The following is a 25,800-nucleotide window of genomic DNA, read 5'->3' as shown; positions in this document are numbered from 1 at the left end:
GGAAGGACTTGCGATACCTCTCCATCACACACCAGGGATGAATCAGCCGGTGGCTGAAGGAGCTGTGCAGAGCTGCCAGAGTATCCTGCATGGGGTGGGAGGTGTTGTTCATCAGGGATGAGAGCTCAGACTCTTCCTGCCAGTTGTCTTTGATGCTGCTGCTCCAGAAAACCACTCCATAAAATCTTGTGATGTTGCTCCTCCAGCAATAAATACTCCCCGTCGGGGAATCAAACCCCAGTCTTTTGCATGCAGTGTGTGCTGCTGGAGGCAGGTTGCTGTACTTCTCCAGCTTTGTGGTCCCTCGGACCCGATTGTGTTTCCAAGTAAATTCTTAACATACCATATAAACACAAGAATAAATAATTGCTAATATGCTCAAGAATACGGTGCCACAAATAAAAGGTGTTAAAGTCTCACTAACACCCGATTCTGTTAGTCCCAAGGCAAAATAAAAAAAAAATCAGGCCGAAACTTGTAGTCTTCCGCATGCAGTGCCTGCTGCTGGAGGCAGAGGGCTGTACTCCTCCAGCTTTGTGCTCTCCAGCACCCGGCTGTGTTGACGTGGATTCCTAGCATACCATTCAAACGCACCGATCGTCTACTTGACAAAAGTCAACATTTACTTCTTCTTTTGTCAAGTGGCTTTAGCTTTACTTCTGAAAACATGAGAACTGCTAATATGCTCAAGAATACAGCTCCAGTTGCTACGCCGGCAATAAATTCTCCCCGTCGGGGAATCGAACCCCGGTCTTCCGCGTGACAGGCGGAGATACTGTCCACTATACTAACGAGGAGGGATACTTTCCCTAAAAATATGAAGCTCTTTTATAGACACATGGAAATGCAATGTGGTTCTAAACTAGCAATGCCTTTCAAAATATTTGTTTTATTTGCTACACATTTTCGAGATGCTTACACCACAATAAGCGGGGCCTATCCGAATTCACTCGCACTGCACTGGGACACTATGGCTATGTAATGGTCCACCTGATTCCTGCATACAGGCAGAGAATCAAACTCCTGCAGTAGATTTTCAATAGCAGAGGCATATTCATCACCACTGAAGGCTGTGCCCTCATCCACAAGATATCTGCATAGTGTGAAAAGGCTGAGATTTCTTTTGCAGAAAGCTGAGTCTTCCACAATTTCAGTTTCGTGGAGAAGGCTTTCACATTTTCATAGGTTGCTGTGATTAGCTGAACCTGGGGGTCCAGGATGTTCAGCTCCTGTGTTACGTCCACTAGGATTAAAAAATCCATAACCGTTAACCTTGTTTTTTCTCTCGTCTCCTAGGTACTTCTCATACTGTTCTCCGTGTTAAATCGAGTAATGACGCTTGAGATTATATTCTTTTAAAACGGATAAATGGCATTTCCATTAAACTCCGTCTGCGTTCATCATCCATTTTCTTTTTTGCTTTGGAAAGAGACATTTTTGTTGTTCGCAGCCAAACAACCAACAAAGCCACGTATAAACTGCTCGCTTCTTATCCAAAACTGCCTGGTCAGGTGCGGTCACCTTTGACACCTGATGTAGATGATTAATGTATTTGTACGGTATGTTAAGAATTTCAGTTTTATGTTGGGTTCCCAAGATGGCGGGGTGTGCACAAAGCGAAGCTCTTCGTCTCTCCAATTGAATCTGATCTTTTGTTTTGGCAAAATATCTTGTATATTATATCTTCTTGTTTTAGGCTTTACTTCTGCCTATAGGACAACTGCTAATATGCTCAAGAATCTTATGCAAGTTGCTCTTCGAGCAATGAATACTCCTCGTCGGGGAATCAAACCCTGGTCTTCCGCATGCAGTGGGTGCTGCTGGAGGCAGATGGCTGTACTCCTCCAGCTTTGTGCTCTCCATGACCCGATTTGTGTTTACAGGTTCTAACAGGTTCAAATTTTTAACATACCATATAAACTGCCAAAAATAACTGCTAATATGCTCAAGAATACGGCACCATTTGCAACGCTGGCAATAAATTCTCCCCGTCGGGGAATCGAACCCCGGTCTTCCGCGTGACAGGCGGAGATACTGTCCACTATACTAACGAGGAGGGATACTTTCCCTGAAAATATGAAGCTCTTTTATATGCACAACATAGCAAACACAATGTGGTTTTAAAATAGCGATGCCTTTTCTTTTTTTTTTTAAAGGTGGGATATGCTATACATTTTTGCCATGCTTACACCGCAATAAGCGGGGCCTATCACGCTGTCACTCGTGCTGCACTGGAACACTCAGACCATGTCATAGTCCACCTGATTCCTGCATACAGGCAGAAATTAAAGCTCTGTAAGCCTGTTGGAGGATCTTCGGGCGTGCTTGGAATGCAAAGACTGGGATATTTTCAGCACTGTGACATCATACATCAGCTTCTTTGAAGACAGCTGTGTACCATCATGCACCAAGGTGAGTCATAACAACGACAAATCCTGGTTCACAGCTAAACTCAGACAGCTAAGGTTGATAAAGGAACAGGCTGAGGGAGCTGTGCAGAGCTGGCAATGTCCTGCATGGGGTGGGAGGTGTTGTTCATCAGGGATGAGCGCTTCGCCATCATCCTCCTGTCTCCCACCACCTCCACTGTATCCAGAGCAGTGATTCTCAACTGGTGGGTTTAATTAAACAGCCTACTGGTTATAACATTCACAACTGATGGCGCTGCCTGCATGACAGGAAAACACTCTGGGGTCGTGAGGAGAATGGATTGCTGCTTAATTTTCTGTAAAGCACAATGTTTTTCAGTATTTACCTACTGATGAGGTAATCACAAGAAGTTAATTTCGTATGAATCCTTTTGAATTTCACTTTTTGTTTAATTTGTTTTGAATTTGTGGAAAAGCTGCTCCTCAAGACAGTGACTTTTCCCATAGTAAAGTGTTTGTCATAGATTCAGTGAGTGTGTATTCTCAGTTAAAGTTAGGTAATTTGAGTATTTTTGAAACTATTTCTTGTTTGTGCATGAAAGCTGTTGAGTCTGTTTAAAAATGGGTGAAGATTCTGAATTGTTATGTTGTAATACCTTGCATCCTGAAGATGCGCTTTTAGTTTTTAATTAAAATGCAGCTAATTGAGTGTAAAAGGACATAGCTCCCTCTCTAGCATCGCCACCAGCTGCTCGTTTTGGTTTATCATTTCACTTGTTTGTGTTAGGATACATATTCTCTACTATCTCAGGTTAAAACGGCACCATCTTTTTATTTAATAAATTTGAGAAGTTGAGAATGTTCCTTGATTTGGTCGCGGCTTGTCATTCAGGGGATGATGGTGGGTCCCGGAGCCAGACCAGTTGAGAACCACTGATCCAGAGGACACCCCAGCCTTCTTTACCAGTTTATTAAGTCTCTTCCTGTCAGCTGTCGTGATGCTGCTGCTGCTGCAGAAGACCACTCCATAAAAGATGGCTGATGCCACTGCAGAGTCGAAGAAGGTCTTTAGGAGTGCTCCCTACACTCCAAAAGACGGCTGGGATGTTAAAGCCACCAGCCTGAAGCTGTTAGGGGGTGGGGTGCTGTGAGGTGTTGGAGTGGGGGTGGGTTGCTGGTCACGGAGTGCTGTGTATGAGGAGTGTGGAGGGGAGCCGAGTGTTGTGGAAAGGGGAGTGGAGGTGGAGCAATCCACAGGGGGTGCAGATGATGGGGGTTGCAGCAGCAGGGACGTCTGGGTGGGGGAGGGGTGGATGGCTGAGAAAATCTGTTAAAGAATAAGTTCAGATCATTCACCCACTTTTCCCCCCATCACTGTTGGTTGGGAATCTTGTACCCGGACAACACCTTGAGGCTCTTCCAGACTCCACTGGTGTTATTCTGTTGCAGTTGGTCCTCCATCTTCGTCCTGTAGATATTTTTCCCCTCCCTGATCTTCTTCTTCAGCTCTCTCTGCACAGTCCTCAGCTCTTCCTTGTTACCAGATCTAAAGACCTCCTTCTTCTCCTTGAGGTTTTCCAGAGAGAACCATGGTTTGCTGTTTGAGAAAGCAAAACTTCTGTGTTGAGAACACCGTACCCACCAGGACTGTACGGTGTTCTCAACACAGAAGTTAATATAGTCAGTAATGCAGTGAGACCGTTGATGTCCTCCCCATGGGCATCAGTGAATATGTCCCACACAGGTGACTCAGTCCTTCAGAGCTTCCTCGGCTCCGTCGAACCATCGTCTAACTGTGCGGGTCACGGCTGGTTGCCTGTGCACACGGACTCAGACTTGGAGATATTGACTCTCATCCCGACCGCTTCAAACTCGGCTGCAAACCGGTTCCAGTGTGCGCTGAAGGTCACGTTCTAAAAAGGAGCAAACAGAACCACATCATCTGCAAAAAGCAGGAATGCAATTCTGAGGTCCCCAAAACGGACACTCCTCCCCCCGGCTGCGCCTTGAAATCCTGTCCATGAAAACCACAAACAGGACTGGTGACAAGGGACAACCCTGGCGGAGGCCAACATGCACTGAAAACTTGCTTGACTTTAAGCCGAGTATCCGGACACAGCTCTCACTTTAGTCATACAAGGGCCGTATGGCTCGTAGCAACGACCCGGTACCCCGTGTTCCTCAAGTACCCCTCACAGGACTTCCAGAGGGGCATGGTCGTAGGACTTTTCCAAGTCCACAAAACACATGTGGACTGAATGGGCAAACTCCCATGACCCTTCAACAGATCTGCAAGGGTAAAGAGCTGGTCCACTGTTCCACGGCCGGGGCGTAATTCGCGCTGCTCGTCATGAATCGGAGGTTCGACAACCGGTCGGAGCCTCCGGTGTCTCGTGAGTATCCCCACACCTGCCCACTGCCACTCAACTTGGGCAACTCCGGAAAGGATGGAGTCCATTTTCCAGGCGAGGTGCAACAACATTTTTCAAGCCGATTCATGAAGGGTCAGTGAATACAATACATTAAATTATAATAATAAAACAATATGATAAGTACAAGGTCCAATAAAATCGTACGTTATCTAGATCAGTGATTCTCAACTGGTGGGTCGCGGACCCGTTTTCAGTGGGTCGCGTGTATGTGCCTGGGCAAAATAAAAATAAAATAAAAAACTGTGCTTTTATTTTAAAGGGCAGCGTAGTGCCTTCTATTCACACTCCTTAATGCTGCGTTCACACCAAAAGCGAAGCCACTTTTCTTTGCTGAAAACAGTTAATTTCCGCCATCCACCATGGAAGAAATAACCACTATTTCTGCTTTACATGTTGTGGAAATTTCACAAACGTTGGAACATCAAACGCCCTAGTGTCTGGGTGTATAATATAACATACTATATTATACGTAGCCGCACACAGCTTCTCCAGGAACTGCGTCTGAGTGACTGCAGCTTCAAGACTATCCACTTATATTTAACGACAGGAGCTCATCAAATTTGAGGCGAATTCTTGGCCTTGCACCATTCATGCCGCCCTGCGGAAATGTGTATGTAATCTACTCGTGTAAAAAAGTCAACTCGCATTTGGTGTGAACACCCCAGTTCCACTCGAGCAGTAAAAGCCATGCTACCATTCAGCACTACCTGTCTCTGTGGGTGTGGCTTCTCAGCTCTGGTTCAGCAGAAGACTAAACACGGGGATAGACTGAACATTGAGCATGACCTCACTACTCACGACTAAGACCTGTGAGGAAAAAATGGAATTTAAAAAGAATCTTCAAATTTCTGAGAAAATTCAAATGTAAAAAAAATGGAATTCAAATTTTCTCAAAAAATTTGAGAAAACGAAAATCCAAAAATATTTAAAAAAAAATAATGGAATTCAAATTTTTTGTATTCTCAAATTAGAATATTTTTTTGAATTCCATTTTTTTTCCTCAAATTTTTGAGAAAATTTGAATTCCTTTTTTATTTTATATATTTTTTAAAAATTTGAATACCATTTCTTTTATTCTCAAATTCTCAAAAAAATTGAGGGAAAAAAAATGGAATTCCAAAAAAAAAATTCCAATTTAAGAATACATAGAAATGGAATTCCATTTTTTTATTCTCAAACTTTCTCAAATTTGAATATTTAATGGCATTCCATTTTTTTTAATTCTCAAATTACAATTTTGTTTTGAATTCCATTTTTTCCCCTCACATTTTCTCAAAAATTTGAATTCCATTTTTTTGTATTCTCAAATTAGAAGTTTCCCCCTCAAATTTTCTTGAAAATTTGAATTTCATTTTTTTGTATTCTCAATTTGAGAATTGAAAATGTTCCTTGATTTGGGTCATTCAGGGGTGATGGTGGGTCCCGCAGCCAGACCAGTCGAGAACCACTGTTCTAGATAACCTGCCAACTAACAATTTAACAAAGAACCAATCCGGACCAAATTTAGACTTAATAAAAGACTACAAGTGTACCTTGAAGAGGCCTCCGCTGCCTCCACTCCCATCTGACCCTCCAGATCCCAGCGAGTCCCGCCGCCCCCCCAGCTTCCTCCCAGAGTCAGGGGTGGAATGTGGACTGAGGCCTGGAGCCATTGATGACCCAGACCCTGACCCAGCATCCATCTGTCCCTCACTGCCGCTGTCAGACAGGCTCCTCTGGGGGCTGGACCTCCGGGCCTTCTCCCCAAAGAGGCTGCGGCCTCTGGACCCAGATGAGGAGCCTTTAACAGCCCCAGCTAGCTTGCTGAAGACGGGGGAGGAAGAGGCCAGGCTGTCCAGGCGGTCGCGGGCTGTGGCAGCAGGGAGGAACCAGTCAGCACACGACAGGCATGGAGCAGGCGGAGCGTTGAGACGCTCCTCAATACCGGCTTCCAACACCTCCAGTTGCAGCAGTGTGGCCTTCACCTGGAGCCAGAATGAGAGAAAGCGATTGTTAGATGTAGTCATAATGCCTAAATTCACTTTGCTGCCCTGATGTCCTCAGGTAAGTAAGAGCCATAAACCCATTAGCTTAAATTTTCGGCTTGTATGTGTACATATAAAAGAGCTTCATATCTTTTAGGGAAAGTATCCCTCCTCGTTAGTATAGTGGACAGTATCTCCGCCTGTCACGCGGAAGACCGGGGTTCGATTCCCCGACGGGGAGAATTTATTGCCGGCGCAGCAACTGGAGCCGTATTCTTGAGCATATTAGATTGCAGTCGTAAAGCCACTTGACAAAAGAGTGCGTTTGAATGGTATGTTAGGAATTTTCTTTAAAGTTCAACAAGGGTCACCTGATCTACGTAAACACAATCAGGTCCTGGCGAGCCCAAAGCTGGAGAAGAACAGCCACCTGCCTCCAGCAACACACACTGCATGAAGTGTCTCTGAGATGGAGAAATAAAAAAATACAAGCAAAGAAAATATATAATTTGAACAATAAGCAAATACTATAAATAGATAATTGGCACGTGGACAACGAGAGCACCGATCAGTGATTCCTCTCCTTACCAGTCCCACTATGAGGAGGAAGTGACGTCCTTGAGGCTGGCTGTAGCCGAGCGCTGCGCTGCTGCCGTTAGCTCTCTGCTGGGGAAACACCTCCCTCCAGATGACCAGCTGACCCACCCGCTGCTCAGACGCCAGCGGCAGCAGACAGTAGTGCTGGCAGTACAGGCACACGTCCAGCAGGTCCTCTTTAGGCAGATGGTTGGCAATCAGGTAGGACTGGAAGGAGAGTATGTGGATAATGTAGAAACATCTTTGAGGGCTTGGAGCTAGCATTGTAGGTACAAAAAATACTTTGGGAGCAAATAAACAGCCCGTTTCTGATCTTTTTAGTAATTAACTACAGGGCATGACATCCGTCTTGCTTCAGTGCCTTGAAATGTGTACGGCATCAGGACCCGATATGATCTATGGAAAACCAATATTTCCAAAAAAGGTCCCACTTCGAATTCTTCTCGATGTGAAGTTTGAATTTATTTTTCCCACCAACACACTTGCAGACCGAGAACGTATATAAAAATAGACATCCAGTAAATGGTGATAATAGATTTGGGAGCATCCCAGGTAATATTCACACTGTCACTGTGACAACAGTGTACTGCTCACTGCCCTCCTCCTCTCCTCGGTTAATATTTTAACAGAGTAATTTGGTTGAATTGTCACTCAGCCGTAGAACTGCTCATCATGCCGTCATGTTTGAAAGGTCATATTCTGTCAGCCGGGTCTTCTATGGTTGACATTTCAGGTTAGCAGTGGGGTACCATCAGGGGAGGATGTACATAAGATGAGGCTGCTGGCACTGAGGTGTGTGTGTGTGTGTGTGTGTGTGTGTGTGTGTGTGCGTGTGTGTGTGTGTGTGTGTGTGTGTGTGTGTACCTTGTAGAACAAGCAGGAGCCAAGAATTACGTACAGACGCCTCAGGCCGAAAAAGTCCTCAGACTGTTAAAGGACAAAGATAAAAAGACTGAAAACATACAAAGACTTTGGAGGAAGATGATGGTGACAAAAAATGAGGGGGCTGAAATAGTTTGACCAATAAACTGTTGACTGAATTCAGCAGATGAGGAATTATTCAACTGGTTCGTCTGTATTATTTTAGGAATACAACGAACCAAAGAAAAAAGTATACTTAGCAAAGCTTGCCATGATGATCATTTGAAAACTCAAGATTTGAAATCCATTTGAATTCTGAAGTGCAGCTGTATGTGCGAAGGACGAACCAGACCCCATTAGCTTCTCATAAAAAATACACACACTTATCTAAAAATAGTCTAACCTTCTCCTCTCCCTGTTGAAAGCCGCTCAGCTGACATCTATCTTCACCCAGCTAATGAGCAGCAGAGTAAGAGGTCACAACGCAGCAGGAACCACTGATGTGACTCTTTAGCCCAACACCTGTCCCTCCATAACAAGTGACATACTTTAAAAAAGTAATTAATGCTTTCAAGACAGGAATGCTGAAGTGTTTTCTCACCATTTCTCCAAAATCAGAAGACTCGAAATCCGAGAGAACAGTATCCACCTCCATCTGGGAACAGAGGAAATTAAATAAAAGCTTAACAACATTGAATTATTAGCATGACAAAGACACAATATGTTTTATCTTTCAAATGTCCAATTTATTGTCGTGTTTTCGAGAGCCTTTGCACCTGCATTCGTTCAATATATTCATTGACATGGACACGATCCATATGGGATACATTGTGTAGTTTTCAACAGTGGACACTAGAGAGCACCCAAGCTCCATCTGTGACAACATTATCACATTCAACTATTGAGGAAGCAGGGACAAAATGATGTACAAATATCTGTTATTGCTGTATTTACTTCTGCTCCAACAGTACATTTGATCTATAAATAATAGTCTTGTCCCAGTCTTTACACGCACACACACACACACACACACACACACACACACACACACACGCACACACGCACACACGGACAGAAAATGTACCTTGATTTCTGGAGGCAGCGTGAGCCATCGGACTGCCGGCAGTCCGTCGAGAAAAAGGGTCCCTGAGACATCGTGGGTCGCCGCTGAGGAGCCGTCCCTCAAGCGAGACGGCTGGATGAGCTGCTGGAAGAACAGGCAGAAGAAGTGGTCCAACCTGGGAGCGTGGTCCACCTTACAGAACGCACTGCGGAGGACACGAGGAAGATTAAAAAACGAGCACACAGAACTATAGAAGAATGGTTAAACTTCAAGACTAAAGAAAGAGAGCAAGGGAAAGATATTTGAGAGTAAAGTGAGTTAAGAGAGTGAGACAATTAAAACGTTGTGTAAAATCCAGCTGGAACATTTGGGCTTTGAACATTTTTATTTCAATATAGTTTCAACCTTCTCTCAGCAGGACCACAGGAAGGCAAAGCCGACTCACTTGTCTAAGGAGCCGTACATCACTTTTAGTGTCCGGACTACGTCTCCCACCACCGTCTGCAAATACAGCAGAGGAACCCTGGAGGGAAATGGAAAAATGTCAAACACAGACATGAATAAACTTTGGCTTCAGCCGATCTTATCAAATATTTGGACCAACTGCCCGAAGCCGTGAAGCAAAAACATTTATAAGTTATTGTTTTTTTTCCTATAGGTGGGTGTTCCTCAAAAGTCTATCTCTGTGCTTTTAAAGGCATGAAGGGGATCATTTCTCAACCGAGATGATGATTGATCTGGTTGATCTGGTGGCGAAAAGTGAAAAGAATTTGGGTAATATGACTCATCTCATGAACAACCATATGCTCCTTAAAAAAGGGTTTCATCCAGCCAACAAAGGAGAAAAAGAAACGCGTGTGAACGTTGAAATGGTTTTTACAGATTGTGCTCTTAAGTATATTTCCTCCTCCACAAATAATAGTTCATTTCTCAGCCAAATGTCCTGTTCAGAGGATTTATCACCACACCAATATCAGTACCTTGATATTAAAATATCATCTCTTGAAAAAAAAAAAAAAAAATTCAGATGATGTCTGTTTTCCAGCTGCACTTCAAATGACATGTGGTGGAGACGGGGCTTATCGCACAGTGTAATAATCAGAGTGCAGCATGTGTGTGCGTGTCTGATGCTCCCTCTACCTCTCAGCAGGAAGACCGATGACCAACAGGTTGTTGCTTTCCTTCCAGTAGCCCACATGGACCAGCTGCTTCCCCAGCAGGAGAGAAGAGCTAAAGGGAGACGAGAGGGGAGACAAATAGAAAAACCGATGAGGACGGAGCAGGAAACCAGAAGACAACGTGACCGTTACATTCTTAACATCCAGTCGGCAACCCTTTTTTTCCTTCTCAAGCTCAGTGGTTTTTACACCCAACTGTGAATTGTGTTGATATTCAAAACATCCAGCAGGGAACTGGCAGAAAAGTCTGGAATTTGAGGGAGCTGTAATAAAAATATTTTGGGAATTCATCATCACCCCATTCATGTAGAATCCTCATTACGTATTTTTTTTTATATAAAAGACCAAATATATGAATAATATCTGCCTTTATACTGAACTTTTCCTAGTGCCTGTATTTTTTCAATGGCACAGAGAAGAATAGAAAGAAAAGCAAATTCCCGTAAATCCAAAAACTGCACCTAGTCTGCCTCTTAATGAAAGACCCAGCACTATGTTTGACAAAGTTAAAGGGTTTAGAGACAATGTGGATTTAAATATATGAGAAAATAAAATATTATACACATTTATGTTTCGATATTCAGGAAGAACATAGTCTGATTTGATAAAGAACCAGTTGGAACCAATCAGAGTTATAGATTGGTTATTAAAATCTCCCACATGTACCCCCAAAAAAGTTGCATTTCTATTTTTCCTCCGCGCTGCTTCCTCTACCTGAGTATTCGCCCTCCGGTGACGTTCTCCAGCATGTCACACAGAGTGAGGAAGATGCCCCTCACTCCTTTCAGCTGGCCGGACGCCTCAGACACCGGGTACTGGTACAGGATCTCCTCCTGCAGACACACATCCACACGGGAGCATCTGGTTCATTGGGTCATGACGGAGATATACTCAGCAGAAGGAAACCACTCTGGTGAGCCTCTCAACAGAAAAATGAAAATGTCAAAGATTAACACATGAATGGATGTTTTTCAATGTTAGTTTGGTTTCAGTTTTACTTCACTTTGGAGCAAACACAAAGATGGCCCTTTAAAGATGAATCTTACTCAAAGTATTTTTCATGTCTGACTTTCCAGAGTAAAGAAAATACAGGAATTTGACTGAAGCCCACAGAAACTCTCGTCTGGAAATCACTGCACACAGTTAGTGATTAGTGCTTATCTTTTGATGAAACACAATGCAAGCTACAAAGAAAAGACGAAAGAGGGCTCCGGGCAGATTCAGGGAATCTTTGGTGACATTAGTATTCCTCCCAGCATGTTGGAAACTTTGAATAATACAGGGCAGATCAGAGGCGCCGAGAGGATCAGAGGAGGTGGTGGGTGACGGGATAAAAAACATGAATGAACGGGCCCTTGTAGACTTGCCAACCAGAACAAAGAAACACGAAAAACAACCAACACAGTACAACGCTTCAGTTACATCTCATCTGTACACACAAAAGCAAAAAAGAAAGGCTCGGATCATAAAATCATCACACACCGAAGACTCAAAAATACCACCGCTGAACGGCTCCAATTTCTGCCACCCAGCAATCAAAGGACTAAAAAAATCAAAGTCAACGTTCATGCAGTGATTCTGTGATTGTGATTCAGAAAATAAATGACAGACAACCCGAACTCTGCTCTTATAAAGACAGGAAAAAAAATGTGGCTACACAAAAAGGAACTGCAGACCACGAAGTACGGCCATAAAGAAAACAATAACCTGCCAATCGTCGTCCGCAGGGGGAATGTGATTACAGTGTAGGAGGCGAGTGAAAACACACACTGTGGGATTAACACTTGAAAACAAGTGAATATGAAACAATATGAAACAGGTCTCTGTGCACGGATCCAGTTTTAAAAAAAATATTATTTTGTTAAAATAAAGGTCACAGCATTAAAATGACAGAACGGTTATTGACAGGAGGCGGTGCGCTCGGGGCAGAGCGCCTCAACCTCTCCCTGCTTTTCGGTCAGTGGCACCCACAGGCGTTGGACACCGTCCAGAGCAGTAGTTTTCTGAAAGAGTCTGACTCACATCAGATGAATTCAATGGAAGTTTTCCATTCCTGGATTTGGGATTTCCTACACACCTCCGGTCATTCATAACACTCAATTATCAGAACGCTCCTCCGTACTGCTGTATAGTTGAATGATTCAAATACAGTTTTTTACAGCTGCTCGGAGTCAGTGTGCTCTTGACCACAAAGTCAGTATCAGGTTTCCCCAAGACCCTCTATCTTTCCAAAAGGATGGAAAAACATGTGGTCATCCAGGGTTTAGATATCAACAACAGCCTTTATATTCTGTTTCTTCTGTCACTTCTATTTATTTTAAATTTACTGGAAATATTTAAGTTTTGTTTTTCCACTGTCAGCACCCACTGCACAAGCTCTCTTTTAATAACCGTTTCCACCGAGGAACTCTGTGAACGTTGCTACGTTTTGACTGTCTAAATGCAAATAAAGTACTTACACTCTTCCTCCGGGTGTATCTGACCCGAACCCTTGATCACGGACACCAAGTTAATTATTTACATGATGTTACCTTTTATATACGCACAACAAAAACTGAACGTCCCTGGGTGGGCTTGAACCACCAACCTTTCGGTTAACAGCCGAACGCGCTAACCAATTGCGCCACAGAGACTGCTCTGCTGATCCCTGCTGGTGGCGAACCGTATTTACTCCTACGGGTTGTGATACATGACAGAAACGAAGCATTATGGCATGCAGTGGAGGGCCGTCAGGGCCTGAAAGCCTTCTCTGCTGGCCTAAACAGAATCACAAAGTTATAGCTATTTTATAATTGAAATGTTTTATTGTAATTTATTTTCTTTATATAATTAAAAGTTATAACTGTTTTATAATTTAATTGTTTGCGCAGGTAGAAAATCCACGGCCCACCACTGCATTTATGACTTGTGCCATCACCAAAGCAGCAGCTTTGTGGGGTTTCCAGCATTGAACGTCACTGACTGGTCAAATACTTTCGACTTTTCCACAGCAAACACTGTTTTGCTTCAAAGCTCTTTGTTTTAAGTCCAACATTAACCATAAAAAAGATTTATGAGATTTTATGATCACAGACTGCATTTCTAACGTTTTAGATCTCTCTCTACATCTAACTTCAAACTCAATGGCACCATTGTTGTTGCTGTATTGCTGCATCTAAAATAGTGTCCAGTCGTCACTATTTGATATGTCAACAGACTAATAAGCACTAATCGGCTTCAGACACAATATAAAATGCAGAGAGCAGTACGGTGAAGCCTGGTGTAGAAGCCATTATATGATTTGTGTTTTACCTGTTTGTTTGATTCGTTATGTTTTGATGACGCAATGATGTCAGGGGGCGTCAACGTTATATATAGACGTCACCCGAGTGCAGCCAGGTGTGTGTTTTTGTTTAGAGAAGGGGAACCTATTTTTAACCGCATTAAGATCACATTAAGATATCGCCCTTTTGAAACGCATTTAGAGACAAAGCGGGTTTTTTCTGTTGAAGAGGAGTTTTCATTTATTTTTCTGTTATACAATAAAAGGATTTGAAGTGACACTACGAAAATGCGCATTCATTTACCGACCGCTCCTACACTTTTGTGGGTTTGTGATTGTTTTGTCATTCATCAATTTCTGCGAAGACCCATACTTGCATCAGACATTATATATCGACTGACCTCCTCCTGCGGTGATGCTGAGTTCAGTTTAAGCGAGAGGTACATGACGATGTGCGGGATGTGTCCTATGGACATCTGAAGTTCGGCTGTGTCCTCTCCCCATAGCAGACGCACCAGCTGGCTGACCGGAGGGGAAGAGGCCTTCGTCTTTCGGTGCAATAAAGTGTCGCTAGCACTGCTGCCGTCCCACTGAGCCACCGTCTCCAACGTCAGCCTCACCTGGAGAGGAGAAAAATAAGAAAAAGATAAGCCACTATGGACTGGTCAACAGTGCTCATGTGTCTGTTGTAGGAAAACAGAGGTGCGCTCGTGTGCCGTGCTGCCAAAGAGAAGAATTCATTCAGGGAAAGGCTGAAAAGTGAATAGCGGGATGGTGATTGTCGGAGAGAAAGTGATCCCAACATGCAGACATAACCGCAGCATAACAAATAGCAGGGATCTGTGTGCGTGTGCTTGTCTGAGCACGGTTGACTAATTTTAACCAGACGTCTGAAACTCAAAGAAACAGTGGCAGCACAACAAGGCCGCCAATCTGCTCTTGTTCCCGCAGTTTATTCTTTGTCACTACTTTCCATCCCAAAGTTCTCCATTTTTTACTGAAATTCATAGAAAGTCACCCACGCATTATTGTTTAAACATAACTGACGCAAACACATCTCTAATGAAAAACAATGTACATTGTAGAAACGCTACCTATACACACTGTGCTGACTGGGCTGAAACCTGTCAGTGGTAGAGAGGCCATCTATGATGCTAAACTGATGTTAATTCAAGGAGTCCAGATGTGAAGAAGAGCAGCAATGCATGATCCACTTAAAGAGGTCAGCATCTCTCATCTGGACCAGCAACCATCACTGCAGGTTTTATTTCTATTAGGAATGCTGCCACGTAGCCCTGACACAAGGGGAAAGCCCGATAAAGACAATACAGTAGGTTGAAGGAGTTTTCCTTCATGGAGACATTTAAACAGCAGAACAAAGGCAGAACCATTAAGGTTCTGCTGGGATTTGACCTCAAACCACAAGGGGCCTTGCTGATCCAGTTATCGTAACTGGACACACTCCAACTACAGTTTGGTATTTGACTGTTGGGACGACCCTCTCTGCCACTGGCCGTTGTCCCCGCAGGTATGCAGGTGAGCGTGGCAGAGAAGGTCGTCAGGAGAGTGGGGACGCTCATTAGTGGCAATGATTCGAGATCACGGTTTGTTTTTTATTTGTGCAAGTTAATAAACCCTTTTTTCCTGTTAAACCACTCATTTTCTATGTATCCCCCTTCTTTTGTCACGGCCCGGTTCGTGACAAGTGGGGGGGCTTGTCCGGGATTTGAACCCGGGACCCCGGTTCGTGACACTGTTAAGACAGAATGTGAAATATGGCAGTTATTAAACACCCTACGACTGCTCACATTGTTTACACACACACTGTTTTTTTATTAATAATGAATGACCCAAAGGGGAGTCCAGTTCCTAACCCAGACGTTGCTTGAGTCTCTAACTAACCTGAGAAAGCCATTTAGTATGCTGAAAGAAACAAATGAGGTGTTGTGGTCATTACTTTCCGAAAACGTGGGTAGTTCGAGATCATATGGTGCCCACCAAATATGTTGAAGAGAAGGGGATCGTATTCCCTGGTCAAAAATGTGGAAACTGTATTTTTCTAATCCTGCGAATGCTCCCAGAACCCTCCAAGGTCTGTCAGCACTAACCACCAGACGGCCACCCGTCTCCACAGCAGGCGCCTGCATCTTGGCCGCCAGCCACTTGTTAGAATGTTAGGGGTATTATTAAAGAAGAGCAGAGTAGTGGCGGGACACCATGTGATGTACCTTTCAATTGGCGACAGCGACTAGTTCACTCAGACGTAAATATTTTGAAATGCAGGAAGCGAGACACAGCCTCTGATTAGATTGAGCTGAGTGAATCGAATTCAGACGAGACAAACGGTAGACAACGTTCAGATGGGCAAAGCGTACATTTGAGAAATCACTGGGCAAAGAGGCCGAGTGGGCTAACTGCAGCACTTTCTCTCATCATAAATAATAAGGATGTGGTGAGACTGGAGTGTGCTCTCACTGGAATTCCAGTCTGTTGATGTCAGTCCTTCGGCACACTCGCTTGTAGATGGACACTCGCACTCAAGGACACTAGAGAAGGAGTAACGGAGGCTTGTTCAGCTCTGAGGGTTAGCAAAGGGCATGGTGGACTAACTTTGATACTAATATTTGTTTTTCAGAGCATAATAAGTACTGTCTGCGTTCCATCTGGCACACAGAAAAACCATCCTCCAACACACACACACACACACACACACACACACACACACACACACACACACATGCACTCACACATGCACTCACACACACACACACAAGCATGCACTCACACAAAACAATCATTCTGTCAGCAATACAACTCCATTTCCAGGTTGTTGTTTTTTAGAGTCACCGTGGTGCCAGAGGAAACTTGTGTTTTTAAAAAAAAAAAAAAAATCTGCCTCGCTCTTTCCCTACAATGTAATTTGGTTTCCGACTACATCTTCTAATCAGCTGAGCTTCCAATCCCACAACGGCTTCCTGTGGCACCGAAAAAGAAATCACACCGCAGTCCCGTCTATCCGCAGTGTTTGCCGTCGCCACACTCTGTCATTTGCAAATTCCTACTTTTTGATGGTCTGCTTTTTGGTGAAAACGCACGACTGAGGCACAGACTATGGATTTTTTGGTAACTGCTCAAAGGATCATTTCTCTAATTGAGAGTTGTCTAATGTTAAACAGCTCCAACGTCTGCTTTCTAGTCACATGTTAGCAGCTGAGAAGAAGCCCTTCCTTTTTAAAGTAGTGTATTGTCTACATGTACCGCCCTAGTTTGCAGTTTGTGACGAGCCAAGATCCTAAAGACGTAAATGCTACCTTATAAATATTGAAACATTCACATTGTGGGCCTCAAATGAAAAGAGGAGCTCCCAGTATTGGTGGCTATCAATATCAATACTCAAAGAAACTACAAACACCGACCTGCGTTGGTCCGGGGATGCATGACAGAACCCTCTCGATGTTTTCAGAAGTCACATCCACATCGTCCACCGCTACAAGCGCATCACCTGAACACAGCATGCAGAAAAGGCATATTTATCTCATTAATGCATGTTTAACCCTCTTACAGTCCCACATTCAAATGTGGGTTTGTCCCACGCATTAGGACCAATAAATGCATTAGAACAAGCGAGGAAGTGCTACGTGGATCTGAAAGATTACATTCAAACCAGGTCATCTTGATTCATAGCAGCACATAATGCTGTCCACAAGAAAGGGAATACATTCTTCCAAAATTAAATCTACTGGTGAAATCCAGTCACTGGGATGACTAAAAAGTTTAAATAACAGAAAGCCTATGTGGTCAGTAAGAACACTACTTGTGCTCCTGGCTGTGTAGACCCAGTAAAAGGCCATTTAAGAGCTTCACCTGCTTGTGTGCAGAGAGGCTGACCCCCGCCTCAGTAACAGAGCTATTTCAGGTATTTAACCACTCTAATTGTTTAAGCATGTAGCCAGGCTGAAATAAAAGCTTCTCTAAACAGTAACTGATGTGGGTAGTCATTTGTGGTGAGGCACGACTGGAGTTCGTCCGCCTGCTAGTAAAAGCTGTCCGGTCATTAGCCCCGAAAGAAGAAAATCACTTTAGAGAAACTGAGCCTTCAAACAGGCAGATTATCATTTTTACAGAACCAGACCTGCATTTAGAGTTTCGTTCACTCTACGAAACTGTGTGCTGAAAGTTTCATTCGGACTGAATATACTTTCAGCTCAGTGTTGGACGTGACTAGAAGCTATTAAAACATCGTACACACATTTATTTAATCAAGAACGTTGTGGTTTTACAACTGAAACTATGGTAATGAGTTGTACTTTGTCGCTGTGAAAATGGTTTTACTGCACTGAAAGCACACAACGTTCACTATTTAAGCTCTAGGCTCTTTTTCCCCTCAAGAAATCGGACTAAGACGGCGCTGTACTAATAGTAGCCCGTGCTTTGGCGGTGCGTTTGTGTGGTGTGGAAGTAAATGAGTTAGGAAATAAAGTTTTTATTTTAATCCAAAAAAAAAATGCTCCTCCTTATCTTCTCAGGTGAGGTGTGTATGTATGTCATCAGCCAACCCGGATCTTTTAAATTGGTAAGCATTGCCCAACATACCTAGTTAAAAAGGCTGATAAAATCAGTCCCTGGTTTATGACCTTGTAAAAATGGCCGATGTATTTTCAGTTCAACTGATATTGTGTTATAGGCCTTTTAAAAACTGTATAGAAAATACTGGAAGGCATTTAAGATGAATAAATACCAGCTAACTGTTGGATTCATAGTCTTACCTATCAGAATTTGGCCACATTTGATGGCCGGGCTGTTGGGTATCAACCCATGAACAGTCAGTCTTTCCTCCTGGCCGACCACTGCGGTGTCTCCTCTGCTCCAGGAGGGGCGATGCACCACCCCGAGCAGCGCTTCCAGCAAGCCTCCACTGTCAGACAGAGGTGTTGATGACCCTCCAAGGCGTTTAGGGTTGAGGTAGACACACACTTCCTTCAGCTGCTGCTGCTGCTGGACCGTCACACCCTGCCTTTGACCCGGCTGGTTCTTAAGGATGGATGCTGGAGGTGATGAAGCCGAGTTGTCTTTACCTCCATCCTTTCCTCCTCCTTTGCGTTTAGATGGCCGACGTTTTCTCCTCAGGATCCTGGCTAACTTCTTAAGAGTGGGCTCACCTTTCGTCCGCGATCCGCAGCGCTGCTTCTTGTTTTGCTCTGTGATGACCTCTGCCTCCTCTTCGCTAAAGCGAACATGATTAGTGGACACACCTTGATGGCCGGGGGCTTGGGCCAATGCGGCCTCCTCTTCGCCCTCACTCAGCTCTAGGTAGAACAGCTCGCCATTCTTCTGGATGTCATCAAGCCATTCTGGTTCCAGGTCACTGAGAGAAAAACAAAAAGAGCATTGAAAGACACCTAGTGTCAAAGGCACAGTGGTATAATGCTGGGAAGAGAGGATACAGTGCTATCAGACTGGGAAGAGAGGATACAGTGCAATCAGACTGGGAAGAGAGGGCACAGTGCTATCAGACTGGGAAGAGAGGGCACAGTGCTATCAGACTGGGAAGAGAGTTGCACTGGCATCAATCAATATGATGATACAAGACATGTGATAGAGCTGCCATTTTGTCTTTGTTAATTCATCTGGCCGTTTTTTTTTTCTTGAGTGAAATGTGCAGTTAATGTCTCTACTTGCTTGCCATCATATCCACATTAATAATTATTTCTGTCCTTAAAGGAATACAATATTATCCACATGCCCAGTTTAAGCTTTTGGGCAATTTTTATGACAAACTTGTATCAAAATACTGACTAAAATACTTTTTTCCTTTCAATATTTATGTTTACATTATCAGTTCTTGCATGTGTTCATAAGCCCACAGTAATAACTATTATATGTAGAAAAAAAAAGATAAAACCGTAATAACATGCTTGACCAGAAGGGTGGGACTAAAAAGAAGATAATTTTCCTTTTGGTCTCTCTCTCTTTTTAAATCTGCTTTGAAGAACCTGTGGTCGGCAGCTTTGACGTGACGTCCATAAATTTAGTGAGGTTGGCGAGTAGCATACAATTATTTAAGAAGGTTCACCTCCCAAATTGAAAACACTCAAGCTATGAAAAGCACAAGGAAGGAGTTGCAAACTGCGTGGGTGGGATGACACGTCCTCTGTGGCAAAGCTGGCCTGACATTTACAAGCACTTGCATTGAAAAAACAACTTAAAAAGCCTGCGTTTTATATCTGCAACTAAACCATCACAATGGCAGTGTTAAGTGTCAGGTTACAGCATCTCCTCCTCACAAACTTTTCTAGCTTGCTTGCTTGCTTGTCTCATACACAATATCCAGCAGCTTCAGGGGTCTCACGTCACCACGTGCAGAGGGTTTGTTTGTTTTCTAGTCACGCAGTCAAACTATCTTCTTACTCAGAGCAGTCGGAGCTGTTGAAACTCGATGATGTGGATTCACAGTCACTTTCGGTGCCGTGCTCGCCACCATCTTCTCCCTTCTGCCCGCGAGAAAGACTTTTTTCGGTGCACGTGCGCGCGTTTGCGAAGGCCATTTGTCGACACGTTTCTTATTTCCGCAAGTTATCACAAAGTGCGCCGCTAAACGTCTAACTTGTTTAAAAAAAAAAAAACGACCCGCGACGTTCACTCGCCATGTTGGAAGCGTTGACGAGCAAGCTGGGGGTGCTGTCACGTGACGCTGCCGGGCCCCAATCTGATTGGCGGACGCCGCAGTTGCCCATAACAACGCAGAAACTTTGAGTGGCCAGTTTACCTGCAGCACGAGACTCTCGACCCGGTGAATAATGCAGTAAACCGCACGGACTAAACAGCACACACCTGCTCGCGGATATTTAACTAAATAAACACATTCAATTGCGAAATCCCCCCCAAACATCAATAAATAAATAAAGTTTTACACAATACATCACAATAAGATGCCACAACAACGGCATTTTAAATTAAATGCACGTGTTGTTGCCCCGCCTCCCTGCAGACGTGCACGATTTATTTTTTTAAATCCCCTCCGGTATTTTGCAAACTTTTACACCTCTGACCAAACAAAAGCCTTTTTAAAAAAAGCTACGTGTTCCCGTAAAGGCGTCACTGACCTGTAAAGGAGAACGCTGCGAATAGAGTCGAAATCCTCCAAGTTTTTAGAAAACGAACCTCCATCTGCAGCAATGTTAAACATCATTTGTGTGTCATGTTTTCGCCGAACCAACAAAACGCTGCGTTCACCTAAATGTCCAGTTCATTAAAATTAAACTGCATTTTAAAACTCCAAGAGGTCCAAAAGAAAAGCTTTAAAAACAAGTTAATCCTCCACCAACAACAGATAATTCCTCTCCGCTGCCCCGCAGGAAGTTTCTGAGCGCGCGCGCCTCCTCCTGCAGTTTCTCACGTCAATCACTGAGGACTGAACGGTTCAACGCGACTCAACGGAGAAGAAACCCGCTGCAGCTTTCTTTAAGCTCTGAATGTTTCTCCAGGCCAGCAGAGCGGAGTTTGTCCCAGCGGTCTTCTTGGCAGGTGGACTAGAAACACGCCTACAAAAAGCTCAACTGACGTTTATTTCTAAAAGACTCAAAAGCAACTAATCACGCACTCAGAAACTCACGTCATACCCCTGAATACGCGCAGCAATAACTGTGATTTATATTGCGGGTTGTTTTCATGCCAGGCGTCTGCTACGTGGTCATTTACATCGTTTTTTTTATTTTTTTTTACATACAATATCCTGGAAAAAGTTATTATTAAAGCTCAAAAAAAGTTACTCCAGCTGTAAGATCAATGTTGTGGGGAGATGCATTTTAAGTATTAAAACCACACAAAACTCATCAAGCAACATGTTTGTAATTCTGTTTAAAGTAAAGTAGATGGTTCCACTTTTGATTGTATCCATAAGATTCTTAATAATGTGGTGTCAATGCAGGAAGTACCAATATCAGATTATACAAATACTGAATCAAAAATACAAATCCTGCATTCAAAATTAGTTCTTGTTACTAGTAACAAGTATAAAAAGTAAATGTTTGCCATAATTAAGTTTAGAGTAGTTATCAGTACTCTGAACTTAATTACAAGGGGGACAGTCCATATATTTATTACTATATTGTGAGTATATGGATTATTCTCTATCGTTGCTTTGCAGCTCATGATTGATCACATCTAGTTAACTAGTAATACTAAAGGGTAGAATAATGTGTATTTGCACTCAAACAACATTCTTCATATACAGTTCAAAGTGTGACATATACACATAGAACTTTTACTTAACTTCTTCTAAGTGTAACAGAATTAGTTTTTAACAGAATTGCACTACCACTCCGCACATACTCCTCCCCTCAAAGTCCCCAAAGGAGACAAAGAACGGTCATCAAAAGTAAACAGCATATGAACTGAATCATGACTGAATGCCCGCTTCACGCTCAGGGAAGAGTATCACCATCTCTTCATCGTGGTTAGTGAGACCAAACATTTTAGAAACACATTTCTCAAGTCAGAAACTATAGAAATGATCCCTGAAAGTATAGTCTTAACCTTTACACTGTGCTGGCCGGAGTACTAGTATGACGAACACACACTCCACTGTCATGGTGCATACATTCAACAGTGCACACTAGATGTTTACTGACAACATTATCACAAATAACATCAAAAAAGAAAGAAAAGAAGAAGCGTAAAACACTGAATAAAAACCACCCTATGTGTATATATCTATATAGTTCTTAACAAGCAATGGCAACATTTCAATGCATAATTATAACATAACAGTTTCTGCCACCGGAAATACATTTTAACACAGTTCTGCTGACAGTACAAAGTACAACATATACATGACGACTGTTCCAACGATAAAAACTTATATTAACTAATAAATGATATATACAATATATTCATTTAGAATACGCAAAATGCTGTCTTGTAGCAAACCCCTCCAATGAGTCTCTTATTGGGCTGATGTGGTCCTGCATGGTAGTGTGTTAGCTTAAATGCTAACAGCAACAGCATGGTAGCGTGTTAGCTTAAATGCTAACAGCAACAGCATGGTAAAAGTTGTTTTTAAAGCCGGTATGTTCAATAATCCTCAATATATGTACATTGGCTAAATGCTGGTGTCACATTGTTTAAAGCCACAGTGGACTAAAAACACGCCTATTATGGGCGACCAACAAAAAGCTCAGCTGTCGTTTATTTCTAAAAGACTCAAAGCAATTAATCACGCACTCATATCGACGGAAGAAACTCACGTCATTCCCCTGAATACGCTCAGCAATAACTGATTTATATTGCGGGTTGTTTTCATACCAGGCGTCTGCTACGTGGTCATTCACATCGTTTTTTTACGTACAATATCCTGGGAAAAACGTCTGAGCATTTCAAATGTTATTATTAAAGCTAAAAAAAGTTACTCCAGCTGTAAGATCAATGTTGTGGGAGAGATGCATTTTAAATGTAGTTAAGTCAAAGTATTAAATAGCACAAAACTCATCAAGCAACATGTTTGTAATTCTGGTTAAAGTAAAGTAGATGGTTCCACTTTTGATTGTATCCATAAGATTCTTAATAATGGGGTGTCAATGCAGGAAGTACCAATATCAGATTATACAAATACTGAATCAAAAATACAAATCCTGCATTCAAAATTAGTTCTTGTTACTAGTAACAAGTAAAAAAAGTAAATGTTTGCCATAATTAAGTTTAGAGTAGTTATCAGTACTCTGAACTTAATTACAAGGGGGACAGTCCATATATTTATTACTATATTGTGAGTATATGGATTATTCTCTATCGTTGCTTTGCAGCTCATGATTGATCACATCTAGTTAACTAGTAATACTAAAGGGTAGAATAATGTGTATTTGCACTCAAACAACATTCTTCATATACAGTTCAAAGTGTGACATATACACATAGAACTTTTACTTAACTTCTAAGTGTAACAGTATTAATTTTTAACAGAATTGCACTACCACTCCGCACATACTCCTCCCCTCAAAGTCCCCAAAGGAGACAAAGAACGGTCATCAAAAGTAAACAGCATATGAACTGAATCATGACTGAATGCCCGCTTCACGCTCAGGGAAGAGTATCACCATCTCTTCATCGTGGTTAGCGAGACCAAACATTTTAGAAACACATTTCTCAAGTCAGAAACTATAGAAATGATCCCTGAAAGTATAGTCTTAACCTTTACACTGTGCTGGCCGGAGTACTAGTATGACGAACACACACTCCACTGTCATGGTGCATACATTCAACAGTGCACACTAGATGTTTACTGACAACATTATCACAAATAACATCAAAAAAGAACGAAAAGAAGAAGCATAAAACACTGAATAAAAACCACCCTATGTGCATATATCTATATAGTTCTTAACAAGCAATGGCAACATTTCAATGCATAATTATAACATAACAGTTTCTGCCACTGGAAAATAATTGTTGTTATCAGTACTCTGAACTTAATTACAAGGGGGGCAGTCCATATATTTATTACTATATTGTGAGTATATGGATTATTCTCTATCGTTGCTTTGCAGCTCATGATTGATCACATCTAGTTAACTAGTAATACTAAAGGGTAGAATAATGTGTATTTGCACTCAAACAACATTCTTCATATACAGTTCAAAGTGTGACATATACACATAGAACTTTTACTTAACTTCTTCTAAGTGTAACAGTATTAGTTTTTAACAGAATTGCACTACCACTCCGCACATACTCCTCCCCTCAAAGTCCCCAAAGGAGACAAAGAACGGTCATCAAAAGTAAACAGCATATGAACTGAATCATGACTGAATGCCCGCTTCGCGCTCAGGGAAGAGTATCACCATCTCTTCATCGTGGTTAGCGAGACCAAACATTTTAGAAACACATTTCTCAAGTGAGAAACTATAGAAATGATCCCTGAAAGTATAGTCTTAACCTTTACACTGCGCTGGCCGGAGTACTAGTATGACGAACACACACTCCACTGTCATGGTGCATACATTCAACAGTGCACACTAGATGTTTACTGACAACATTATCACAAATAACATCCAAAAAGAAAGAAACAAAGAAAAGTATAACACTGAATGAAAGCCACCCTATGTACATATATCTATATAGTTCTTATCAAGCAATGGTAACATTTCAATGCATAATTATAACATAACAGTTTCTGGAAAATAAATTTTAACACAGTTCTGCTCACAGTATAAAGTACAACGTATACATGATGACTGTTCCAACAATAAAAGCTTATATTGACTAATAAATGATATATACAATATATTCATTTGGAATACCCACAATGCAGTCTTGTGGCAAACCCCTCCAACGAGTCTCCTATTGGCTGATGTGGTCCTGCATGGTAGCGTGTTAGTTTAAATGCTAACAGCAACAGGGGGATTACAGTTGTTTTTCGCCCACACATTTTAAATGTTATTATTAAAGAAAAAAAAAGTTACTCCAGCTGTAAGATCAATGTTGTGGAGGGAGATGCATTTTAAATGTAGTTAAGTAAAAGCATTAAACCACACAAAATGTATCAAGCAACATGTTAATAATTCTATTTAAAGTAAAGTAGATGGTTCCACTTTTGATTGTATCCATAAAATTCTTGATAATGGGGTTTCAATGCAGGAAGTACTAATATCAGATTATACAAATACTCAATAAAAAAATCCTGCATTCAAAATTAGTTCTTGTTACTAGTAAATGTACTCAAAGTATAAAAAGTACTCACTCAATGCAGAATAGCTCTTTCAGAGTTATGTCATTACTACCCACAAGGTAGCCGGTTCGATCCCTGGTCTCCCCGTAGTTCGTATGTCGAAGTGTCCTTGAGCAAGACACTGAACCCCAAGTTGCTCCCTGCGCACTTCTCAGCAGCCCACTGCTCCTAAATTGCTATGGATGGGTTAAATGCACAGAGCAAATTTCATGTATGTATGTAATATGGCGACGTAATAAAGTTGACTGAAACAATTATCCTACAGCTGGAGAAACTTTTTTATCTAACGTAGTATGATTTGAATTATTACTGATGTAAAACATATTTAATTAATAAGTCATACGATTTTACA

General features: G+C 42.3%; 1 protein-coding gene across 1 annotated transcript in view; it reads right to left on the bottom strand.

The window, feature by feature from the left end:
• intu (inturned planar cell polarity protein) overlaps window positions 1-20,912 on the bottom strand; it is a gene marked incomplete at its 5' end in the record, with an annotated part of 29,991 nt that extends 9,079 nt beyond the window's left edge. Inside the window, 13 exons of the mRNA XM_079214720.1 lie at window positions 6,334-6,765; window positions 7,137-7,229; window positions 7,354-7,569; window positions 8,227-8,289; window positions 8,825-8,878; window positions 9,308-9,491; window positions 9,732-9,809; window positions 10,427-10,516; window positions 11,179-11,297; window positions 14,128-14,346; window positions 17,143-17,228; window positions 18,493-19,091; window positions 20,830-20,912. Of these exons, the coding sequence (XP_079070846.1) occupies window positions 6,334-6,765; window positions 7,137-7,229; window positions 7,354-7,569; window positions 8,227-8,289; window positions 8,825-8,878; window positions 9,308-9,491; window positions 9,732-9,809; window positions 10,427-10,516; window positions 11,179-11,297; window positions 14,128-14,346; window positions 17,143-17,228; window positions 18,493-19,091; window positions 20,830-20,912 (2,316 nt within the window). The remainder of the gene's footprint in view (window positions 1-6,333; window positions 6,766-7,136; window positions 7,230-7,353; window positions 7,570-8,226; window positions 8,290-8,824; window positions 8,879-9,307; window positions 9,492-9,731; window positions 9,810-10,426; window positions 10,517-11,178; window positions 11,298-14,127; window positions 14,347-17,142; window positions 17,229-18,492; window positions 19,092-20,829) is intronic.
• Between the last annotated feature and the right edge of the window lie 4,888 nt (window positions 20,913-25,800).

This window comes from Taurulus bubalis (genome assembly GCF_910589615.1).
Source record: "Taurulus bubalis genome assembly, chromosome: 3".
Lineage (NCBI taxonomy): Eukaryota > Metazoa > Chordata > Actinopteri > Perciformes > Cottidae > Taurulus > Taurulus bubalis.
The sequence above is the reverse complement of the archived record's forward strand: the minus strand, read 5'-3'. Positions and strand labels throughout refer to the sequence as shown.